Source organism: Sarcophilus harrisii, chromosome 1, assembly GCF_902635505.1.
Source record: "Sarcophilus harrisii chromosome 1, mSarHar1.11, whole genome shotgun sequence".
Classification (NCBI taxonomy): domain Eukaryota; kingdom Metazoa; phylum Chordata; class Mammalia; order Dasyuromorphia; family Dasyuridae; genus Sarcophilus; species Sarcophilus harrisii.
This window is the reverse complement of record NC_045426.1, coordinates 381,418,736-381,441,355: the sequence shown is the minus strand read 5'-3', so window position 1 is coordinate 381,441,355 and position 22,620 is coordinate 381,418,736. Positions and strand designations below refer to the sequence as shown.

General features: G+C 32.4%; 1 protein-coding gene across 1 annotated transcript in view; it reads left to right on the top strand.

Moving 5' to 3' along the window:
* GALNT1 (polypeptide N-acetylgalactosaminyltransferase 1) overlaps positions 1–22,620 on the top strand; it is a 148,714-nt gene that overhangs the window by 45,446 nt on the left and 80,648 nt on the right. The window contains exons 2-3 of the mRNA XM_012541180.3: positions 4,542–4,780; positions 19,446–19,620. Of these exons, the coding sequence (XP_012396634.1) occupies positions 4,642–4,780; positions 19,446–19,620 (314 nt within the window). The 5' untranslated portion in view covers positions 4,542–4,641. The remainder of the gene's footprint in view (positions 1–4,541; positions 4,781–19,445; positions 19,621–22,620) is intronic.

Sequence of the window (22,620 nt, the reverse complement as noted above, 5' to 3'; positions counted from 1 at the left end):
GACTGTGATTTCCTGATACATAACACCAAAAAACAAAACAAACAAACAAAAAAAACTTAGATTGGAACCTAAACCTTAATCTTTTCCGTAAAGTCTAACAAATAGAATAATAATGATAGTAATAATTGGAATTGTCATACCTGTAATGCTTTAAAGTTTACAGAATTTTAGCTATGTTGTTATCCCATTTGATCTTCATAACAATTCTGCTAGGCAATTTTACCCCTTTACAAATTATGAAATAGAGATTCTGAGTTGTTAAATAACTAATCCAGTTAAAACCTTGGAATTGTGGGGGGATTTTCAAACTTGGCTCTCCTTACTCTTAAGTCTATAGTTCTCTACTTCCTTTCCAATGTATATCCAAGCATAATCAGATAAAAGACTTCACTGTAATTATCTGCTTTGCCTATCTTTGTTTTCTTCTTACCCAAATACTCTCTTTTGTATTTTTTTTTTCACTTGTGTACATTTGTGGGATCTGGAGTGATTTGCAACTAAAAAGACTAGATACATTGGGTGTAGCTATCTTTGGAAGAGATTTTATCAAATGCCATTTATGATTATCCTGCAGACATTTAATAAAAACTTTGTTCTAGGCACTAGGGACACAAAAAGATTAAACAGACTCTAAACTCAAGGAGCTTGTTACCTTTTATAGCAGGAGCCAACATTTACATAGACAAAATAATTACAAAATTGTGGATCCATATGTTTGCCAAGTAACATCCCTTTCCATTGGCTCTCTTTGCTTTGTTCAGATCATGTCAAAGAAGATCCTCTTATGCTATCCAATCAGTTTGTATTAGTTTTTATTTTATGAAGATTAATTTCTTCAGCATGTTTTACTTTTCAAATCCAACATTGAATTTATACAAATATTTATTTCATAGTAAATTAAATGTGAGGAATACAGTAATATGATTCATACAGTATCAGAAAAATAATTCCTTGTAGTTTAATAGTATTACTTAAATTCCTTTTATATGCTTTGTATATGCTTCTAAAGAAGCAATATGACATTAGATCAATTACAGTAGCTTTATTTAATTTATAAACCATATGATCATAGAACTGTTTTATGTCAATAAAAGAAATGCTGTTTCTTACAAATTTTCTATTAACATTTCTACTATTGTGTTATGAGACTTATTTTGAATATAAAGTTGATTGGCAATTACAGATATCCAATTTTGTCAGTGTCTTTTTGGAAAGCTAAATAGAAATCTTTATATTTCAAATTCCAAAGAATTTTAATTCTTAAATTATATTTATTGAAGTTTCAAATAAGCATCAAAATGAATAGTACAGGATGTTTATGATAATCTACACTGACTTTTTGCTATAATGTCAAATGAATCACTGAGTTTGTCAAAATGTGGTATTTTGTGACCTTTTAAGTGTAGCATACTTTAGGCTATTTTTTTTTTTTCTGGACTTTTTGGAAAGTTTTTGAAAAGTGAAGTCTTTTATCTGATTATGCTTGGATATACATTGGAAAGGAAGTAGAGAACTATAGACTTAAGAGTAAGGAGAGCCAAGTTTGAAAATCCCCCCACAATTCCAAGGTTTTAACTGGATTAGTTATTTAACAACTCAGAATCTCTTATTTCATAATTTGTAAAGGGGTAAAATTGCCTATTCTATGATCATACAGAATCGGAAGGATCATTCTATCATAAATTTTAAATTGTAAAGACCTTAAAGATATCTCATTCAGTCCCCTCATTTTATTTATTAGGAAGTAGAATCTCACAGAGGTCATAAGGTAGTAAGTGGCAGAGACAAGATTTGAATCCAGACTTTGATTTCTGATACTTTAGCATTATTCGTGAATTGCTATAGCCTAAAAAATCATCTGGTGGTATACCTTCTGGTAATTAATTTCTCTAATTTAAAACTACTCTGATTCTTGATAGATAGGCATGAAATATATTGATGAACTGTCCACACTCCCATCTTTCCCAGCTTGATGAAACCTTTTAGTTTCTATTCTCTTTCATTTTAAAATTCAACTTTATCTTTACTTCCTTTCTCAATTCTCTCCCTTTTCTTCTTCCCCACCTCATTGAAAAGTTGAGAGGGGAAAAAAAAAACCCTAGTCATGCAAAACAAATTATTGCATTAGTCGGATCAGAAAAAGACAGACATACTTTATTCTACATTGATGTAGTCCATCAGTTCTGTCTCTAGAAGTGGCTAGTCTATTTCATTATGAATCATTTGGAATAATAGTAGATTGTTATCTTGATCAGAGTTGATTATCTTTACAATATTATTGTATAAATTTTTTTTATTATAGCTTTTTATTTACAAGATATATGCATGGGTAATTTTTCAGCATTGATAATTGCAAAACCTTTTGTTCCACTTTTTCTCCTCCTTCCTCCCATCCCCTCCCCCAGATGGCAGGTAGACCAATACATGTTAAATATGTTAAAGTATATGTTAAATACAATATATGTTGTATGAATTTTTTTTACTGCTTCTGGTTATTTTGCATCATTTCATCCAAGTCTTCCACGGGTTCTATGAAACTATTCCCTTCATTTCTTTAGACTCTGTTCTCCATTGGCAGTATATGACAGTGGAATCTTTCAGAACCCAGAGTTGCTGCCTTGCTGTAATGAGACATGCATGTAGAATTTTAGTAGAGTTTGTGACTGTGCATATACTAATCAATCAATATGCAGAGAACCTATGCATGCAAGTGTTACTCCAAAGTTAAGAAAATGCTGTTGGTTTTGTATTAAACCAACAAACTGTCATAGATATAAAGCTAAATGACTATTTGACTTCAAAATTATAGAATTTAGTTCTGGAAACAACCCCATACATCATCTAGCCCAAATCTTTTATTTTAAAGATGAGGAAAATGAGACTTGAGGTCAAGTGGCTTCCTGAAGGTCTCAGAGTGGTTCAGACATAGGATCTCTGATCTCAAGTCCTGTGTTTGTCTCCTGTAAATCATTACTATTATTATATTGACTCCCATGATAATGACTCATGATAACTTACTTATTTTGGAAAACTGCATTTTAGCATTGTTATTTAGTATTGAATAAATGCTGCAGAAAATATAAAAAATATTGTGATTCTTTAGTTTTAATTTTTAGTTATTATATTTGATATATTTCTTTAAATAACTACAAATTACTTAAAAGTGACAGTCATATTCCTGAGGAAATTATATTGCAATTTGTCATAGAAGCTGTACATATCTTTCATAACACATCCAAAAATACTTGTTAAAAATGAAAAATAGTTTCTTATGAAAGTAATTCTGAGAAATCATAGTCATTAAGTCTGCCCTCATGCCTTTGATTTGTCATTTTAAAAGTTCTTATAGCTAGTCAGGAGAGTGTATAGAGATAAAAGAACAGGAATGAAGTAGGTGATGATACTCTAGGATCATTCTTTTATTCCTTTATAAATGTCTAGGTTTTTTATTTACCTTTTAGTTGTCTCCTGCTGCAAAAATTCCATTAGCCTGTTATTTACCCAAAGTAAAGAAGCTACTTGGGCAGACTTTCACTGTGAAATCCACTATAAAATGTTTATGTAGTGTTTTGTAGCCTTTTTCCTTGTATTTAATTTCATTAACATGGAAATTTAATTTCTCAATGTTTTGATTTCCTTTATCAACATTACAAAATCTTTTTTATGTCTAATATAATTTAATTAGAAATTAAGTTTCAAACTGTATATATACATTCACACTTGTGTATCTGAGACCTTCCATCAGAATATTTTTTAAAAGCTGCTGCAATCCCAACAGTTTAATGATATCTTAGTCTATGATTCATCTTAAGGATATTATTATTATAATGAACTTTTAGATTTGGTACTCTCATCTAAATTATGTGAACCTGAACTTTTTTGGGCTTCAGTTTCTTTATATAAATGGCAAGGGGTAGTCAAGTCACATGATTTACAAGATATGGTTCTAAGTCCTACTTTTAAGAAAATTCAGTCAGTTTTGATAAGAGGAGCCAGGTGGTACAGTAGATAGAGTGCCAGGCATAGAATTAGAAAGACTTGAGAGCTCCGAAGTTACTAGCTATGTGACTTGGCAAGTCACTTAATTTCTGTTTGCCTCAGTCTTTTCATCTGTAAAGTAGAAATAATAATAACACCTATCCCAGAGTTATTGGGAGGCTCAAAAGAGATGATAATTGTAAATTCTTAGTATGGTATCTGACACATAATAGATACTATATAAATGTTATCTACTTTTAAGAAAATTTTATTATACTCTTACAATTGCCATAAAATTCTTAAAACAAAATAAATATTGAAATAAATTGAATTGAAATGTTTCTTAAATTCACTGTCTGCAGTTTTAAGTAAAAAGCAATGTAAATGTGGGCAAAAACAAAATGCTTAAAATTAGAGCTTTAGGATGACAGTCTGTTTTGAGCAGTTCTTGGTCAGGTTTATTATTAATATAAAAGTTTGAAGTGAATAGTATATTAATTTTATAATTTGTTTTCCTAGTTTTCTGTTTTTAATTTGAAGTTTTTTTATTTTTCTTATTACAGGTTGTGAAGGTGATCTCTCATGAAACTGATTTGAAGTTATCTTGGAGATATTTCTATATTTATATATTTTAAAGAATTTTTGCATTTTATTTAAAGTGCCATGAGAAAATTTGCATATTGTAAGGTGGTCCTAGCCACCTCCTTGATTTGGGTACTTCTGGATATGTTTCTGCTGCTTTACTTCAGTGACTGCAACAAATGTGATGAGAAAAAGGAGAGAGGACTACCTGCTGGTGATGGTGAGTTAATATTTAGAATTTTGAAAAAAATGCATCTGCAGCATGCTAAGATTAAATTTGTATATTTTAATACTTGAGAAAATATATATATACTTAATATTAAAAAATATCTATATCAAATAAAATGATAAATTCTTGGAATCATGAAGTTCTAATGAATTCTTCCAAAGTTAAAGACAAGGAAGAACAAAATATTCACTGTGCTTAGTTATCATCTTATTTTGTATGTTTATCATTTTATTGAAATATTATTCAAAATACAGCACAGGAAAGTACAGTATGAAATGGTAGATAAATAGAGATAACAGTCACTTGTTGGCTACTATTTTCATTCATTTATTTGTTTGTTTGTTTATTACTTTTTATTGACAGAACCTATGCATGGGTAATTTTTTACAACATTATCCCTTGCACTCACTTCTGTTCCAACTTCTTCCTTCACTCCCTCCACCCCCTCCCCTAAATGGCAGGAAGTCTTATACGTGTTAAATATGTTATAGTATATGCTAGATACAATATATGTGTGCAGAACCGAACAGTTCTCTTGTTGCACAGGAAAAATTGGATTCAGAAGGTAAAAATAACCCAGGAAGGAAAACAAAAATGCAATTTACATTCATTTCCCAGTGTTCTTTCTTTGGGTGTAGCTGCTTCTGTCCATCATTGATCAATTGAAATTGAGTTAGATTTTCTCTTTGTCGAAGAAATCCACTTCCATCAGAATACATCCTCATACAGTATCATTGTTGAGGTATATAATGATCTCCTGATTCTGCTCATTTCACTTAGCATCAGTTCATGTAAGTCTCTCCAACCCTTTCTGTATTCTTCCTTCTGGTCATTTCTTACAGAACAATAATATTCCATAATATTCATGTACCACAATTTACTCAACCATTCTCCAATTCATGGGCTTCCATTCATTTTCCAGTTTCTACCCACTACAAAAAAGGGCTTTGGCTACTATTTTAAATTAAAAAAAAAAAAAAAAAACTTAGTGATTAGTCAGTGATTAAATTTCTTAGTATATAAAATCTGCTAATTTTCAGCTATCAAGAAGAGACACCTCCCACTCTCTTGTCTCATTCCAGAGGGAAAAGAAGCTTATTGATGAGAGTTCTGCAGACTTTGCTAACTAGAACACCTTAGATCTTGCCATCAGTCCTGGGATTTGGTGCTGGTTGCTTAGAATATTACAGCCTTTGAAAAATAGAGATAGAATCAGCAGGAAATCTGATAGAGGAAATAAATGTGAAGTGCAAATATAAAATGAGCCTGGGTAGTGAAGAGTAGTTATCTACAAATCACCATATTGCAGTGCAGACCTAGCAACTTTAATTTTAAATTTCATACATTAGAACATCGTGATTTCATTAGCATATCCAGTGTTAGAATAAAAATAATTTAACATTTATGTAACCAATAGTTCAACCCTTCAAACTTTTAGTGTTGGGTTATGAAACATAGAATTCAGAACTTTTTAAAGGAACTACTGTAGTGTGGCCAGTTTTTCTGAAGAAATTTCAGTGTATCTTCAGTTCCAAATGAGTTTACAGTGAACTTTTGGTTGTCTACATTAGTGTGCTCATAGCTAATATAAACATGAGATAATTCTCTACATATTTTTTATTTGTGGGAAGCTTTTTTGGGGCGAGGGGTATTTACTGTAGAGACAAGAATAGCATATATAGGGGACAACCTTGAAAGCAGGAAAACTTGAGTTCAAGCCCTGCCTTTGATGCATACTAGCTGTGTGGCCATGTGCAAATCATTTAACCTCTCTGGTCCTCTAATAACTCTCTAAGACAGCTATGGCAGAATCTGCAGAAGTGAAGAGAATTTCCTTAGCTGGGGTTTCCCCATACTGATGAAATCACAAGTTCTACCTAGTTTCTGGCTTGATTTCAACACTTCTTTCTATTTCTGTTAACTCTCTTAATTTAGACTTAAAAGTCCTTTGTATGTATATGACTGGTATTTAATTGTTTCAACTAGGTAACAAAATCCATATACCTTTTGTTCTCTCTCTCTCCCATGGGGGCTGAACTTATTTAAAGTTCCTTCTGCTTAAAATTATTTTGTTAACCTTTATATTCCTTTTTCAGTTTGTCATTGTGATAAACAAAAAGATGAAGAAAAATGTCAATCTTTATATTTGTTCATGTCAATCCTGTATTGTTGTTCTTGTTTTTCATTCATAATGGAGCATTTTTGTCTTCATTCTTCTATATATCTCTAACCTTTAAAGCTAGAGCTTCTCTTATTTGGATTTTTAAAAAAAAAATTTCTTAACTATCTGCTAACTGCCAACTTAGCTCAATAGATATTTGATCTGTTTAGATATTTGGTAAATAAATCTTTGTGTTACAGAAAATCTGAAGTGTACTAAACAACTTTTTAAAACAAAGTTATAACTTTAGTTTTACATTTGTTTTTTGTGGAATTCACAACACACCAAGATTGATTATATTTACTGACTTTTTTTATAGCACTTTGTAATTTACAAAATGATTTATCCCAGTTAAGAACTGCCTTGGAAAACCTTGTAAAATAGACCAGCTAATCTCTCAATGAAATGAACAACTGTAATTTTTAGGAAGCCTTTTCTTACTTACAGTTGAAATTTAGATTTTTGTGAATTTGACCTGTTGTTGCTATATTTGCAGTCTGGGGCAAAGCTCAACAAATCTAATAATCCCTTTAGTGTGGTGACCTTTCAAGTACATGAATATAGTTCTCATGTGTTCAGGCTCAGCATTCCTAATTCCTTATTATACTTTCTTCTTGTATTATTTCTCCCTTCACAATTTCATGCAGTCAATACTTGTAGTTGAGTACTTGGGGCTCTTGTTTAATTAAAAATTCAGCGTTCAGTGCACATTATATGTAAGACATTCTAGGTTCTAAGGATACAAAAGTCATTAAAAAGTAACCTTGTCATTGTGGAGCTTACAGATCTGATATAAATGTGTAACAGAAAGTAGGATGTATTAGGGGAAAAGAATTGTAGAAAGATTTGAAGGAGGAGAGAACATTTCAGTTCAAATTAAGAAGTAGCACATGAGCTTAACCTTAAAGAAAGAGAATTCTGAAAGAGATATGAGAAGGTACAATCTAGATGAGGGATAGGGAGAGTTAGAAATGCCTGGAAACTGAATGTGCAGTGATGGGTGATATTGTCCTTAACTTGAAGAACAATTAGCAGACTTTGGATAGAACATGATCTGTGTAAATAGAAGTATTGTGAAATAAGGCTGCTAATAGTAGGCTCTTAACCGGATTGTAGAAGGTTTTAATGCCAACTTAAAGAATTTCTATTTTGTCCTGTAGAAAGTAGACTTTTAGGGCTTAGTGAGGTTGTTAGCTTTGGGTACTTGAAAGGATGATAGTGCAGTCATAGCAAAATTTGGAGACAGATTTTTTTGGATCTAAGATGTTTAAGCATCGCCTATGTAAAGATGCCTGCTGACAGGCAGTTGAAGACACCAGAAGGAAGTTCAGGGAAGAAGTGGAAGATTTTTATGGTTTTGGAAATCAGTTTCATTTAAGTGAACATTGAACTCATGGAAGTAGATAGATCATTGAAAGATAAAAAGTTGGCAGGAATTTTGACAAATATTTGACACACAAAGAAATGATAATGAAAGGAGTTTGAGAAGAATCTTTCAGGTATGAGAAACCAGAGAGGAGTTTTTAAAGCCCAGGAAAGAGAAAGATATAGGACTAGACTATTTTTTTTCTGATCTTCATGACCTTTTAAACCTCTCAGAAAAGAAATTATGCACCAAACAAAAAAATTTCAGCTGTCTTCTTTGGCCTTGTACATAAGAAACTTAAGAAAAAATAAAATGAACTAATGCCTAATTCAGGCTCAATCAGAACTCCCTCCCCCACTGCCACCATTTTACCAATGGTAGTAGGACGACTTAAAAAATAATTTAAACCAGTGTCATTGAAGAGATATTGTATTACGTTTACAGCAGAAGAGGCGAAAAGTTGTAACTTAGAAGAATCATATTAAAAAACAAATGAAGGAACATATAAGCCTAACTCATAATTTTGAATTTTGAATAATTTATTTACAGGAAATGTGGTTAAAACATTTTAAAAAACAATAAAACTGAAGGAATGGAAATTTATTTATTTATTAATTTATTCATTTCTATTGACTATGCATCAAGGGAACCCAAAAGAGCTAAAGTTGTAATCATGCTATGTGATAAAGCAAAGACAAACATTCAATAAAACAAAAGCAATAAACAAGGAAATGACATTGTGCTGAAAGGAATAATGCAACTTTATAGCTCCAAATGCCTTAGCATCCAAGTTCATTAAGGAAGCAATAACTGAACCATTACAATACATAGACAATATCACAATAGTGACAAGAGACTTCACCCATAAAAAAAGGGAAAATATGGAACTGAATTTTCAATGGTAAACCTCATCCAGGAAACAAGAGAAAGAACAATAGATTGGGGATGGAAATATGCCTAAAGGGAAGGACTATCGAAAAGAAGAGAAGCAAAAAGATAACATTAAAAGAATATATATTCACTATGAAAGCAAAACATACAGATTTTGAAGACAGGATACATAGAACCGACCAGAGGTTTGTAGATGTCCCAGAAAAACAAGACAAGATCAAAATAATTGAATGCAGTAATGCAAAAAAAAAAAAAAAAAAAAAAAAATGCAAGAAAACTGTTAGAACTTCTGAACAAAGAAAGTGAAATTGCAATTGAAAGAATTTATAGATTACCTTCAGAAAAAAACTATCCAATAACTGCAAACTACAATACAAATTCATCTAGTGAATCCAAAAAGGTAGGAGTAGCAGTCATGTTATCTGACTAAGCAAAACAAACATTGGAAAAATAAAAGGATTAAAGAAGAAACTAGATTTTGCTGAAAGGAATCACAGACAACAAACCAATATCTGTAATAAATTTATTTGAGTATTTAAATTTGTGAAGGAAATACTTTCTGAGTCACATGAAGACATAGACAGTAATATAGTAGTGACTCTAATATCTCTTGTTTTGGGGTAAGAGTAATGGAAAGATAAAAGGGGAAAGACAGAACTGAAGAAATTGCTGAAGCTACTAAAGTTAAAAGATTTATGGCATCTTCTAAATGAGACAGCAAAAGAATATACATGTTTTGTAGTACCACATGGAACTTTTCCAAAAACAGACCATGTATTAGGGTACAGAGGTATTGTGAACAATGTAAAAAGACAGAAATAGTTATTACATCCTTTATAAATCATAATGTAGTAAAAATAGTAATTGTTTCAGGGAACACAAACAAAAAACACAGGCCAAATGGAGACAGTGGAAATCCTAAATGATGTCTTGGTAAAAAAAAAAACAAATCATAGAAATAATAACAAGGGAAGATTCTAGGAACATGGTGGAGTAAGTCAGTAAATTTCAAGCTCTTTAGACTTCCCCAGAAACTATCTGAGCCCCAGTGCAAACATTAGATGGGTGAAAAACAAAGAAGACTTGGGACAAAACAGGGATCCTCCCTGGACAGCCCAACAAGATCTAAAGAAAAACACTTCCAGGTTAGCTCCATTGAAACAGCAAGTAGGGACTCCTAGGGCTAGCTGGCTTTGGTTGGAACCTCAGTAGGCACCACAGAAACTTTTACCTCCTGGACAGCGTGAAGAGTCAGGTCTATGTCCAGAAAGACTGAGTGAACCTCATGATCAGGAAGCCCAGGAGCTGTGCTGCAGAGACATGGCTCTGGGTGAAAAGGAAGCAACACACCCCTGAGTGCAGAGGCAGTGGGTCAGGAATGCTGCTGGCTGCAGGCATTTGCAGAAGGGTGAAGCTTTTGGTGTGGGGTTCCAGGTCAGAGAAGAGAGCTGAAGCGAAGCTAGAGGCACCACCCCCCAACCCAGGATTAAAGATGCTTACACTAGTATTTTTCATTTTAAAATGATGTTTAAAAAAATGAACCAGCAAAGAAGAAATAATCCAACCATAGAAATTTACTATGGAAATAGGGAAGAGTAGGGTTCATCATTACCCCAAAGAGTAACATTAAATGACTCCTTACCAAGAGAAAATTTATAGAACTCAAAAAAGACTTTAGAAGTCAAATGAGATAAAAGGAAAAACTTAAAAAAAAAAAAAAAAGCCATCCAAGAAAAACAAGATTATGGGTAAAAAAAAAAAAAAAAAAAAAATTTAACCAACTAGAAGGAAATACAGAGATTTAAAGAACATAATTATTTGAAAATTAGAATTGGGCAAGGGGAAACCAGTAAAGCTATAAGAGACCAAGAAATAGAAAATAAAATAAAAAGAAGTTTAAAATTGAATAGAATGTGAAACATAAGAAAAGCCACAGATCTGGAGAACAGTTCAAGAAGAGAAAATATAGGAATAAAAGGACTACCTGAAAGCTGTGACCAAAAAAAGAACCTTGACACAATAATGCAAGAAATAATCCAAGAAAATTTTCTATAAGTGATGGAACATGAGGGGAAAATATATATAGAAAAAAATTTACTGATTACCATCTCAAGGAGATCCTTGATGGAAAACACATAGGAATATCATATATACCAGCAATCAAAAGAACTAGGCCTATAGCCCAAAATATTAACCAGCAAAATTATCTGTAATACCGAATGGGAAAAAAAAGGTTATTTAATGAACATGCAGATTTTCAATACTTTGTCTCAACCAAATCCAAACTTAATAGAAAATTTAATGTGTAAGGGCCAGTGTCAAAGATTAATTTCAAAGTGCTTACTGTGGAAGAATTGTTTTATGTTTTTTTTACATTGAGATGTATACTATATGTTTAAGATTGACATCACTAATTGAGTAGTTTAAAAGAAAGGTTGGGACAGAATTTGAGTATAATCTGACTCAAAAAGTAAAACCGTCTAGGAAAAGGTAAAAATAGTAATTATGTTATACAAATGAGGCACAGAGCAAGAGTAGACAGAGGCATTAGAGGGAGAATAGGGCTCATAGTTCTGAAAACCTACTTACATTGGGAATGGGTTAAAATAGGCAATACTACATATATACTATGAAGGGTTTAGCACCCTATAAAGAAATAGGGGGAGAGGGAATAGGACAAGGTGGGATATAGAAGAATATGTAGATTTATGGCATTGGGACAAGGTGTGTAGATTAATGGGAAAGGAATAAAAGAGGGGTCAAAGTATAGCATAAAATAAGGTGGGGATACTGAAGGGTATAGGATAAGGTGTGTAGATTAATGGGGATGGGATAAAGAAGGATGGAAAGAGTGGGTGGAGATGTTAAGGGAGAAGATGGATAGGGGGAAGTTAAGTAATCACAAGGCAAGTTAAGGAGCAGAATTAAAATAGAAGAGTTATGAGTGATAGGAAATAAGAGATTTACAGAAACACTACAATAAGGATCAGCTGTAAAATTTGCTAGGAAAGAAAGACCAACTAAGGCTAATAATCATTGATCTTAGACAAAGTCAAACCTAAAAATTCAGTCGAGAAATCTACATGATATCAGCCATATTATTATTGTTTTAGATGTATGTTTACATGTGGGTAAATGCATTTGCATATATGAATGTCTGAGGATCTCTGCTAAGTACAAGGGATGCAAAAAAGAAACAATAAACAGTCCTTGCCCACAAGGAGCTCATAGTCTAATGAAAAGGAAAATAAGCAGCCATTATGTATTCAAAAGGTATATAGGGTAAGTAGGAAATAATTAAAAGACAGTAGAATTAAGAGTTGGGAAAGCCATCCTAAAGATTTTAGTTGAGATTTAAAAAGGCAGGAAAGTCAGTAGCTAGAGATGATGGAGAACATTCTAGACATAAGGGACAGCCCCAGAAATGCTTGGAGTTGAAAAATAAAGAGTATTTCTGGAATGGGAAGAAGGCTAGTCTTATAGGAATCAGATATAGAATATCCATGGGCAATTATGTAAAATATTGCCATATTCATTAATTTGTACAAGAAGACACACAAAAAAAAAGATAAGAAAGAAAGTGAAAAATAGCATATAAAGTAAAAGTATAAAGTGTAAGAAGACTTGGAAAGGTAGGGAAAAATGGAACTAGCTTATGAAGTGCTTTTGAAAACTAGAGTAATTTGTATTTGGTCCTGTGGGTGATAGCTACTAAAGTTTATTGAGCATATAAGGGAGAGTGACAGGATTGGAGCTGTGCTTTAGGAAAATTACTTTGGAAGCTGAATGGAGAATAGATTGGAGTGGGGAAAAAACTTGAGGCCTAGACCCACCAGTTGGCTCAAGATGATAAGCGGTAGTATGCAGGTCTATCAGTATCAGGAGTGTTTGAGGGATAATTTCATCTACTAAGGTGAAATTGACTGGTCTTGATAACAGATTGGATTTGGGAGAGTGAGAGATAATGAGGAGTCTAGGATGACAGTGTTGCTCTCTTTGATAAAACAAGTTACAGGACTGGGAGGTTGGGGGAAGACTCGAGGAAATATAATTGGAACCATTTTGCACACGTTGAGTTTTAGATTGCTCTTGGACATAGAGTTTGCTATACCTCAAAAGCAGTTGATATGAGATTTAAGAATTATCAGAATTGAGATGTAATGGAATCCATGGGAGCTAATGAAATTACTAAGTAAAGTAATATAGATGGAGAATAGAAGAGGACCCAGTACTCTATGGGACCCTGAAGCTGGAGGATATTATTTGGACAAGAATAAAAGTAGACCGAAAAGGAATGGTCAGTTAGGAGGTAAACCAGATGAGAAGGGAATCCTGAAAACCTGGAAAGAAGAGGTAAAGTAGAATGAAAATCGAAAAAAGGCCATTGGATAAGATAATTAATAGATGACTGACAACTTTAGTGAAAACAGTTTTATTGGAATAATGAGGTCAGAAGCAACTAAAGGTTACAGATTTTCAGGACTTTTAATCAAACCCAAATTTAATAGAAAATTTAACATAGAAGTGCCAATGTTAAAGATTAATTTCAAGGAACTTAATGTGGACAAATTATTTTGTTAAAGAACATAAAAAAACTATTGATTTTACATAGACCTGCCTTGGGAAGAAACTATAACCACTGAGACTATGGTCCATATTTGGATTAATCTAGTAAATGGATGATTATTCTTAACTAAAATCATTTATTATGTAGGCATCTATCTTACAGCTAAATCATCCTAGAGTTCCTTATAAAATACAAATCTTCCCCATTTGGGGAAAAAGACGAAGTCCAGCTATCCCTGATTCCTTGAACTACACCACCATGCCTCTGATGTCTCCTCAATTCTTATCATGTCAGCACCTTTCTTCTACTGATGAGTTCTTCCACGAAAGAAGAGGTCAAGTAGAATGAATATTGAGAAAAGGCCATTGGATTAGACAATTAATAGATGACTGACAACTTTAGTGAAAACAGTTTTATTAGAATAATGAGTATCCTAATTATGTAAGGGGTATCTCCTATTGTAACATAAGGATACTGTTGTGTAGTAGTAGTAAGCTTGCATAGAATTTTACATATGACTACAAAATATTCAACATATATAGGACTGCTTGCCATCTAGGGAAGGGGGTGGAAGGTGGGAGGGAAAAATCAGAACAGAAGTGAGTGCAAGGGATAATGTAAAAAAAATTACCCTGGCATGGGTTCTGTCAATAAAAAGTTATTATTAAAAAAAAAAAAAAAGAATTTTACATATGTTATCTTATTTGCCCCTCACAACAATGCTTGGAGACTTTTCCTAAATACTTGCCTTCTATCTCCAGTTGCAAAATATATTCTGAGAGGCAGCAAAGGGCACAAAGCCATCTGGGCCAAAAATTGTTTCCCTTTGCACTAAGAGACTTCCACCAAAAGTAAAAACTAGACCTTCCTCTTACTGTGTACCTTTCATTTCTTAATACTAAGAGACAGCTATGAAGGACCAGGCAGAGCAAATTCCATCTAAGCCAGCATTCAGCATCCTGCTGCCAGCCTAATCTTCTGTTTCTTAATGTGTCTCTTTGTTTTGACTGAGGCTTTTGATCTAGTGATGTGCTTGTCCCTTGAGGGAAGAAAAGGAATGTCATTGGGAAGAGAGACTTCTATCTTTTGCCATTTCCTTTCCTACCTAATCTCTACCACTTCTTCAAGCAAAGTTCCCATTTATCTCTCTCTTTTTAAAGTGACAAATAGGTAAATAGAATTCACTCTAACTTCAACTCTCCAGTTTGGCAAGCAATATCTTAATAAATACAAAGAAGATAACTTTGAATATGTTTTACTTTTAATAAAAGTGAGTTCAAAATAATCCATTTAAGTCTTACTGTTTCATGGGAATTGGAAGGAACTACTTTTTTCTTTTCTTTTCTTTTCTTTTTTTTAATAGAAAGTCTGTTAATTTTGTCTTTTAATCTCTTGATTCCTAATACTGTTTTCTTACTAGAAAGAAAATCACAAAATTTCAGAAATTGAATTGAATTTTCACTCTTTGAAAGTATCGCTGTGTGTGTATTTACACACACATTTGTATATACATGCATGTATTTATGTATATACATGTATGTATTCGTATATGGGCTATTAAAATTGCCTTGTATTTTTGTCTTTAGAAAATTGCAAAACATTTTTAGTCAAACCTTTTCATGAAACAAAGACCCATTTTTAAAAACAAGTATTCTTCTGATGATGTTATATGCTTGTGATTTATGGAATACCACAGTCTAAAAAAAATTTAAGTTGAAAATTAACCAAAAGGCAATAGAGAGATGCATGATATTTTAAACAACCTACAGCACATTATAAAGTTATGAAAGAAAACAATGGGAAGGTTACTTAGAGAGAACTACATAATTACTACAAAATTGCTTATTCACATTACATACACATAATCCTATCTTCTATTGAGAAACTCTTTGTTAAAGACATTCAACAAAGAGCAAGTATATAACATGTCTCTAAGTTAAATACTTATAGATTATATATAACAGATTCATTACATCATAAACATTATCATATGTTTCCTTCTAGATTATGTGTGCATGTAAGTTAACATTTTTGTATCTAATACTTTAACGCTATTGTAATTTTATTATTTTAAATTTTATTCTTATTTAATATTGTAGTTTTTCAGATTTTGTTCATTTTTACTTTGTAGGAACAATTGCTTTATTTTATATTTTCTCTTATTTTAACATTGAATTTTACTGAAATCTAGATAATTTTATTTCATTCTTTTCTCATCCTAATTGGTCCTGAGGATCACTTCCAGTGTGAGTTTCCTAATCTGTTGCTCTAAATGTCATCACTTCCCTGCTTACAAATCTTCAGTAGCTCTCTTGAGATGTAAGTTTCTCCTCAGTCAAGTTATAGCACAGGTCTCCAAGTTTACATGCTAATACTGTTTCAAGTATATTATACTACTCATCAGCCCTCTTTCTTACAGTTCCCTGCTTAGGTCTTTCATAATTCCAGTGGATTTTCCCTTTCCTTTAACTCAAACTAAGAAATCTGTTATAATTTCCTTGTGGTAGCAAATTATGTCTTCACATCATCTTTGTATATTGTCTTTTGTCCATAGTGGATAATTAATACTTGCTAAAGAACTTTTTTTAAAAAATTGTTTGGTATAGGCTATAATATAGCTTAGCGAAAGAATTCCCTCAGTACTTAGCTACTACCCATCTGGTGAACTGGAAACCCTCCCTAGTCTTTCTTTACTTTAGAGTACCAGACCTGAGGTGACTTCAAGTTTTTCCCTAAATATGAGACCTTGTGCATATAATATATATTACATATTTCACTTTACCTCTTGGTCTCTCAGTTTTATCATCTTTAAAGTAGAAATAATAATTATAGCATCTATCTTTTGGGGTTGTTATGGAGATAAAATGAGATAGTTTGTTTTAAGCTCTTTGCAAATCTTAAAGCACTTTACACATGCTAGTGATGATGATGATGATGAATGTCATTTGGAATTTGTCCATCTGTATGTATCTTTTTGCTCTGAGATAGGTCTATAGTAAGAAAACAAGCTAGATTGCTTTTGACAGATTGTGAAACTTTTACTTATCCCAAGCTTCCCATGAAAGTAAAGGCCCAGCTTTTTCAGTGCTAACATTTTATTATTGCTTCTGCGTGGCATTGAGATGTTTGTAACATCACAGCCTCTGAAGAACTAAAAATGAAGTATCACACAGAGGGCCATGGATAGGTAGTACATACATGTGGTTGGTGTGAACAGTTGCATGCAGTATATAACCAGGGAGGAGAGGCTCTGAAACAGAACACAAATAATAGATGTAATCAAGGAATTATGCAACAGGAAGAGATGATGGATGGACTGGTTCCCTGGTAAGAGTGAGGGATGACAGCCCTTTCATTGTCAAGAGAAACTGAGGAAAACTTGTCCCAGCTCCTTAGCGCTCTCCTAACTTGAACTTTTGAGAGAACATGGACAAAAACTACATGGAAGTATTGTCAGGCATAGAATAGTTACTTTTGGCATTATTGGAAGTAATTTATAAGGTTACAAATCAATTTAAGTAAGTACTAGACTCTCAAATACATAGTAGTCATATATATATATATATATATATATTTTTTTTTTTTTTTTGGTCAGTGGTGATTATGCCATAAGGATGCAAGCTCTTAATGAGTAGGGACTATTGTGAAAAGGAACGCTGGTTTTTTTTTTTTTTTTTTTTTTAATTGTAGGTTTTTATTTACAAGATAAAATTACATGGGTAATTTTTCAACATTGACAATTACAAAAACTTTTGTTACAATTTTTCCCTTCCTTCCAGATGGCAGGTAGACCAATGCATGTTAAATATGTTAAAGTATATCTTAAATACAACATATGTATACATATCCATATGGTTATTTTGCTGCACAAGAAGAATCGGACTTTGAAATAATGTACATATAACCTGTGGAGGAAATCAAAAATGCAAGTGGACAAAAACAGAGGGATTGGAAATGCTATGTAGTGGTTCACACTTATTTCCCAGAGTTCTTTTGCTGGGTATAGCTGGTTTTATTCATTAATGAACAAATGGAACTGATTGGTTCATCTTATTGTTGAAGAGGGCCACGTCCGTCAGAATTGATCATCATATAGTATTGTTGTTGAAGTAAATAATGATCTCCTGGTCCTGCTCATTTCACTCTCAGCATTAGTTCATGTAAGTCTCTCCAGGCTTCTCTGAAACCATCTTGTTGATTATTTCTTACTGAGCAATAATATTCCATAATATTCATATATCACAATTTATTCAGCCATTCTCCAATTGATGGGCATCCACTCAGTTTTCAGTTTCTGGCCACAACAAAGAGGGCTGCCACAAACATTCGTGCACATACAGGTCCCTTTCCCTTCTTTATGATCTCTTTGGGATATAAGCCCAGTAGTAACACTGCTGGATCAAAGGGTATGCACAGTTTGATAACTTTTTGAGCATAGGAGGAATGCTGGTTCTTATTGTTCATTTTATAGTGCTTAGAAAAATAACTGGCACGTAGTAGGCACTTAATAAGTGCATGTTTGATTATTTCTATTGCAGATGCGGTTCTAGTCATATAGATATGAAAAACCATAGAAATTAAGGTCCTTGAGAGTAGGAATTGTTTTCATTCTTTGTATTTTTGTATTCCTAAGGCCAATTAATACCTAGAACATAATTGGGCTCTTCATAAATGTTTGTTGAATAATAAGTAGATCTTTTTAAATTTCTTTTACCTATTGAAATAGTATTTTCTTCCTTTAAGTTCATCTTAGCTGCCAGCTCCTCTAAGAAGACATTGCTTTTCTTCTCACCTGGAAAGTGTTGTTCATTTCTCTCAAGCATTGTTAACTTTTTTTGTATCATGCTTTCTAATAGTTGTAAGTTTTGTGAAGGCAAGAACTGTATTATTTTACCTTTGTGACCTCAGTACCCAACAGTGTTTTGCAGGGTGTAGATGCTGCCGAAATAAATTAAATGACTTGTTTTAAAGTCATAGTGAATTAGTGGCAGCACTAAAATTAGGGTCTAGCTCTTCTGCCTTCCAAATGAATTAGAAACTTGTTTTAAAATCAGTAAATTAGTGGTAGATTTGGCGTTTCAAAAGGAAATAATTAGCTTTCCAATTTGTTTGTTAATTTCATAATTTATTCAGTATTTCTGATTACCCTTTTTGTATTACAATACCCTTCTCCCTTTCTTACTTTCTTGTTTATTATATAGCCTTCTTAACTTCTATCCCATCCTTTCTTTCTCTTATACTCTCTTGTCATTTTTTATTTCCCCTTAAATAAATATAAGATGGAACTAGAATATTTTTCTGCTTGCTTTTTCCATTTTTGAGTGAAGTTTTATATTCTTCTTAATTATAAAGAAAGAGGTAAAACTGAATGCTTTGTATTTCTTTTAAAAAATCACCTTAGTTAAGAGACTTTTAATTTGTATGTGGTCCTTAGCTAATTGAATCTTTCTATAGGGTCCGTAACTCTTTAATAGAAAGATTTTAAAAAATTATCAAGTATCTCCTACTACTCTTGATTGTATGTGGGAATCTAATTATTTAAATATGTAAGGGTTTTTTGGTTATGTTGAATAATTATAACTAGATAGTGTGAATTCTAATTTTGTAAGACATAAAACTAGATTAATTTATATGAAATTAATAATTTGTTAAATTGCTCTCTTAATCTTAGTTCTAGAACCAGTACAAAAACCACATGAAGGTCCTGGAGAAATGGGAAAACCTGTCGCCATTCCTAAAGAAGATCAAGAAAAGATGAAAGAGATGTTTAAAATCAATCAGTTCAATTTAATGGCAAGTGAAATGATTGCACTCAACAGAACTTTACCGGATGTTAGATTAGAAGGGTAAGTACTTGTGTTTTACTGATAGGTTTTTTAAATTAAATGGAGAGTAATGAATGTGTTGTGAAGTTCCAGCAAGTTAACTTTAGCCACTGAAAATGTCTGGCGAATTAAATCATTAAATTACTTATCTTCCAAACAAATTGGTAGTAAGATGCCATCAATTCAGAGCTTCAGAACTATGTCTTTCAGACACTGTAATATCCCTTCCAAAGTGAAAAGAATCAGTTTGTCTTAAAAATAGGTTATGAAAATTTTAATATTTCTATATCATTGTTAAGAAATATTCATATGGTTGTAGCTTCTGGAGGGCCTGAGTACAAATGGTAAACACCAATGCAAAGAAAAGTACAAGGTGGTGTAGAAGTGTTACTGAATAAGAATTGGGTCACTTTTCTAGCAACAGCCCAGATAAGGACCCTTCAAAACTACCATCTATAGCATCTCTGGCTAGAGTGAGAGAGACATTCCAATGACATAATTATGGCTGCCCTTTTTTGTTGTTATTATTCAATAGATTGCCTTATGCAGTTCAACCCAGAGAGTCATTTTATTACATATGAGGGGGTTGGGCTGACTGGGTTTAATTTGGAGTCATTATGTAGTTGAATAGGTGTCACATACAATACTGATGGTTAGAGTCAGTCATTATTATAGCTCAAACTAAAAGAGACCCTTTGTTCACCCTGTCTTTCCATATAAAGTCTTCCACAGATTCCTTGTCTCCTACAATGGTCCAGTCTTGATAAGGAAGGATTAGTCTGGATAAAACAAATTAATGTGCTTACTCTTCTTTCTGCTACCTTTTCCTCTACTCCTAGAGGTAAATCCAGTGGTCTTTTTTTTTTTTTTTTTTTTTTTTTTGTAAATAACTTTTTCTATAATTTGAAAACACAGAACTTGTTATGATAGCAAATAATCTGCTTGATTAATAAATCAAAGTCTTTATTTTAGAAATAACTAATTTTAAGCCTCTTAAAATGAGAGATTTGGAGACTTTGTTTTGTTATGTAACATTGTATTGGTGGGCTTTTTCCTTCCTTTTTAAAACATTATTGTGATTTCCTAGAGTGATATCCCTCAATCCTCCCTCCCCCGTACATACCCTTTCCTTATTATAAATAAATGGAATTAAATAAAGTAAGTCAACACTTTGGCTAATGTTTTTGAAAATGTATACCTCATTCTGTACCTGTTATCCCTCATTTTTGTCTATAGATAAGAAAAATGCATTTATCAGAATTCAGGAAGTCTTTTACTGTTTTTTGTTCTCCTTTACTTATTGTGGTGATTCTATGATTTTTTTTCCTGTTTTTTCTTCATATTTGTCATTTATTATAGCATAATAAAATTCTATTGCATTTCTATACCCCAATTTATTCAGAGGCATTTCCCAGTCAAGAGACATCCACTTTTACTTCCAGCTTGCTTTTACAAAAGTGCTGATAGAAATATTTTTGTTTATGTGGAACTTTCCCTTCTGTTTTTTATTTTCTTGGGGTATATGCCTGGTTGTGTGGTATTCCCAATCAAGAAGTACTTGTAAGTTAGTAATTTTGAGTGTAACTCAAAGTTTTTTTCCACAAGAGTTGAATTATTTTACAACTCCACCAACAGTGCTTTCTTATAGTCCTTTCCAACATTTGTCATTTTTGGCTTTTGTCATTCTTGCCAAACTAAGAAGTATGAGATAAAATTTTAAGAGTAGTTTGAATTCGTATTTCTTTTGTTTGGAAGAACTTATTTTCACATGGATGCTAATATCTTGTATCTTTTGTTGAAAAATGCTTGTTCATATACTTTGAATTAGTCAAACAACAAGTATTTTTAAGTCTTCTATGTACCAGGCACTTAGACAATTTAGCCATTGAGAATGGCTTTTGTTGTTATTTATTTATATTTATTTTCTATGTATCTATCATATCTTTCTCAGAAATATTTCCTACAAAGAATTTATACCCAATTAACTCCTTCTCTTCTAATTCTAGCTGCATTACTTTTGTTTAAACAAAACTTTTCAATTTTATGTAATTGAAGTATCCATTTCTTTTTTTTGTTGTTGTTGATAAAGTTGATAAAGATAAGTACCCTTATCTTTTTTTTCCTGAAGAACTCTTATCCATAGAGATATTTATTTTTATCCTTTTTTTTTTTAACTTGCCTTCCCTCTTTCAGATATTCATACCCACAGTGGTTTAGATAGTTCTGATAAGCTTGAAATAGTGGAGAGACACAGAAAAATCTCAAACCTCTTTCCTTACTCCTCTCACCCCCGCCCAGATCATAGACAAAGATGTTACATGGGGACATCAGAATACATAGGAAACATGAATTTATGAAGATATGCCATGCACTGAAGCTAGGTAGAAGGTTGGGAATGCAGTATAGTAAGTACACACTAAGTGTATAGATAAATTCATAGAAACAATAAATCACTCTATATGCATTCCAAACTCAAATTAGATATAATTCCTCATTGATTTGTTACTATTACAGTTTTGCAACTCCCTGGTTTGTAAGATTCATTATAATGCAGTGTCTATGAAGAGGAGTAACCCTAGCTGGAATAATATCAGAAGAGATTATTATAATGGTGAGACTATTCCAATCAAACATAGCAAAGTACAAGAATATTAGATTTGGTGTCTGAACCTCTGAGTTCATATCATAGCTATATTTTTTGTTCTTATAAGACCAAATGAGATTGATAAGATGATCTCCATGATAGCCTCATCTTGTTTTACCTCCTGTGAATCTATAAGGTATTTAACTAGTTTTCATAGAAAAGGAATTAGTTCTTCCCTATTTGGGGTTCAGTATAAGGAAAATATTCCTAACTTTTAAAGCTGTATCAGAATTGAATAGAACTCTCTATTGTTTTCAGTCTTTTAATTAGAGACCAGAATACCATGTAGTAGGAGTCTAGAATGTTTAATTAACTTAATGTAAAAACAAAGCCGAACACTTTTCTTAATAGACATTTATATGCTTTTGGATACTAGG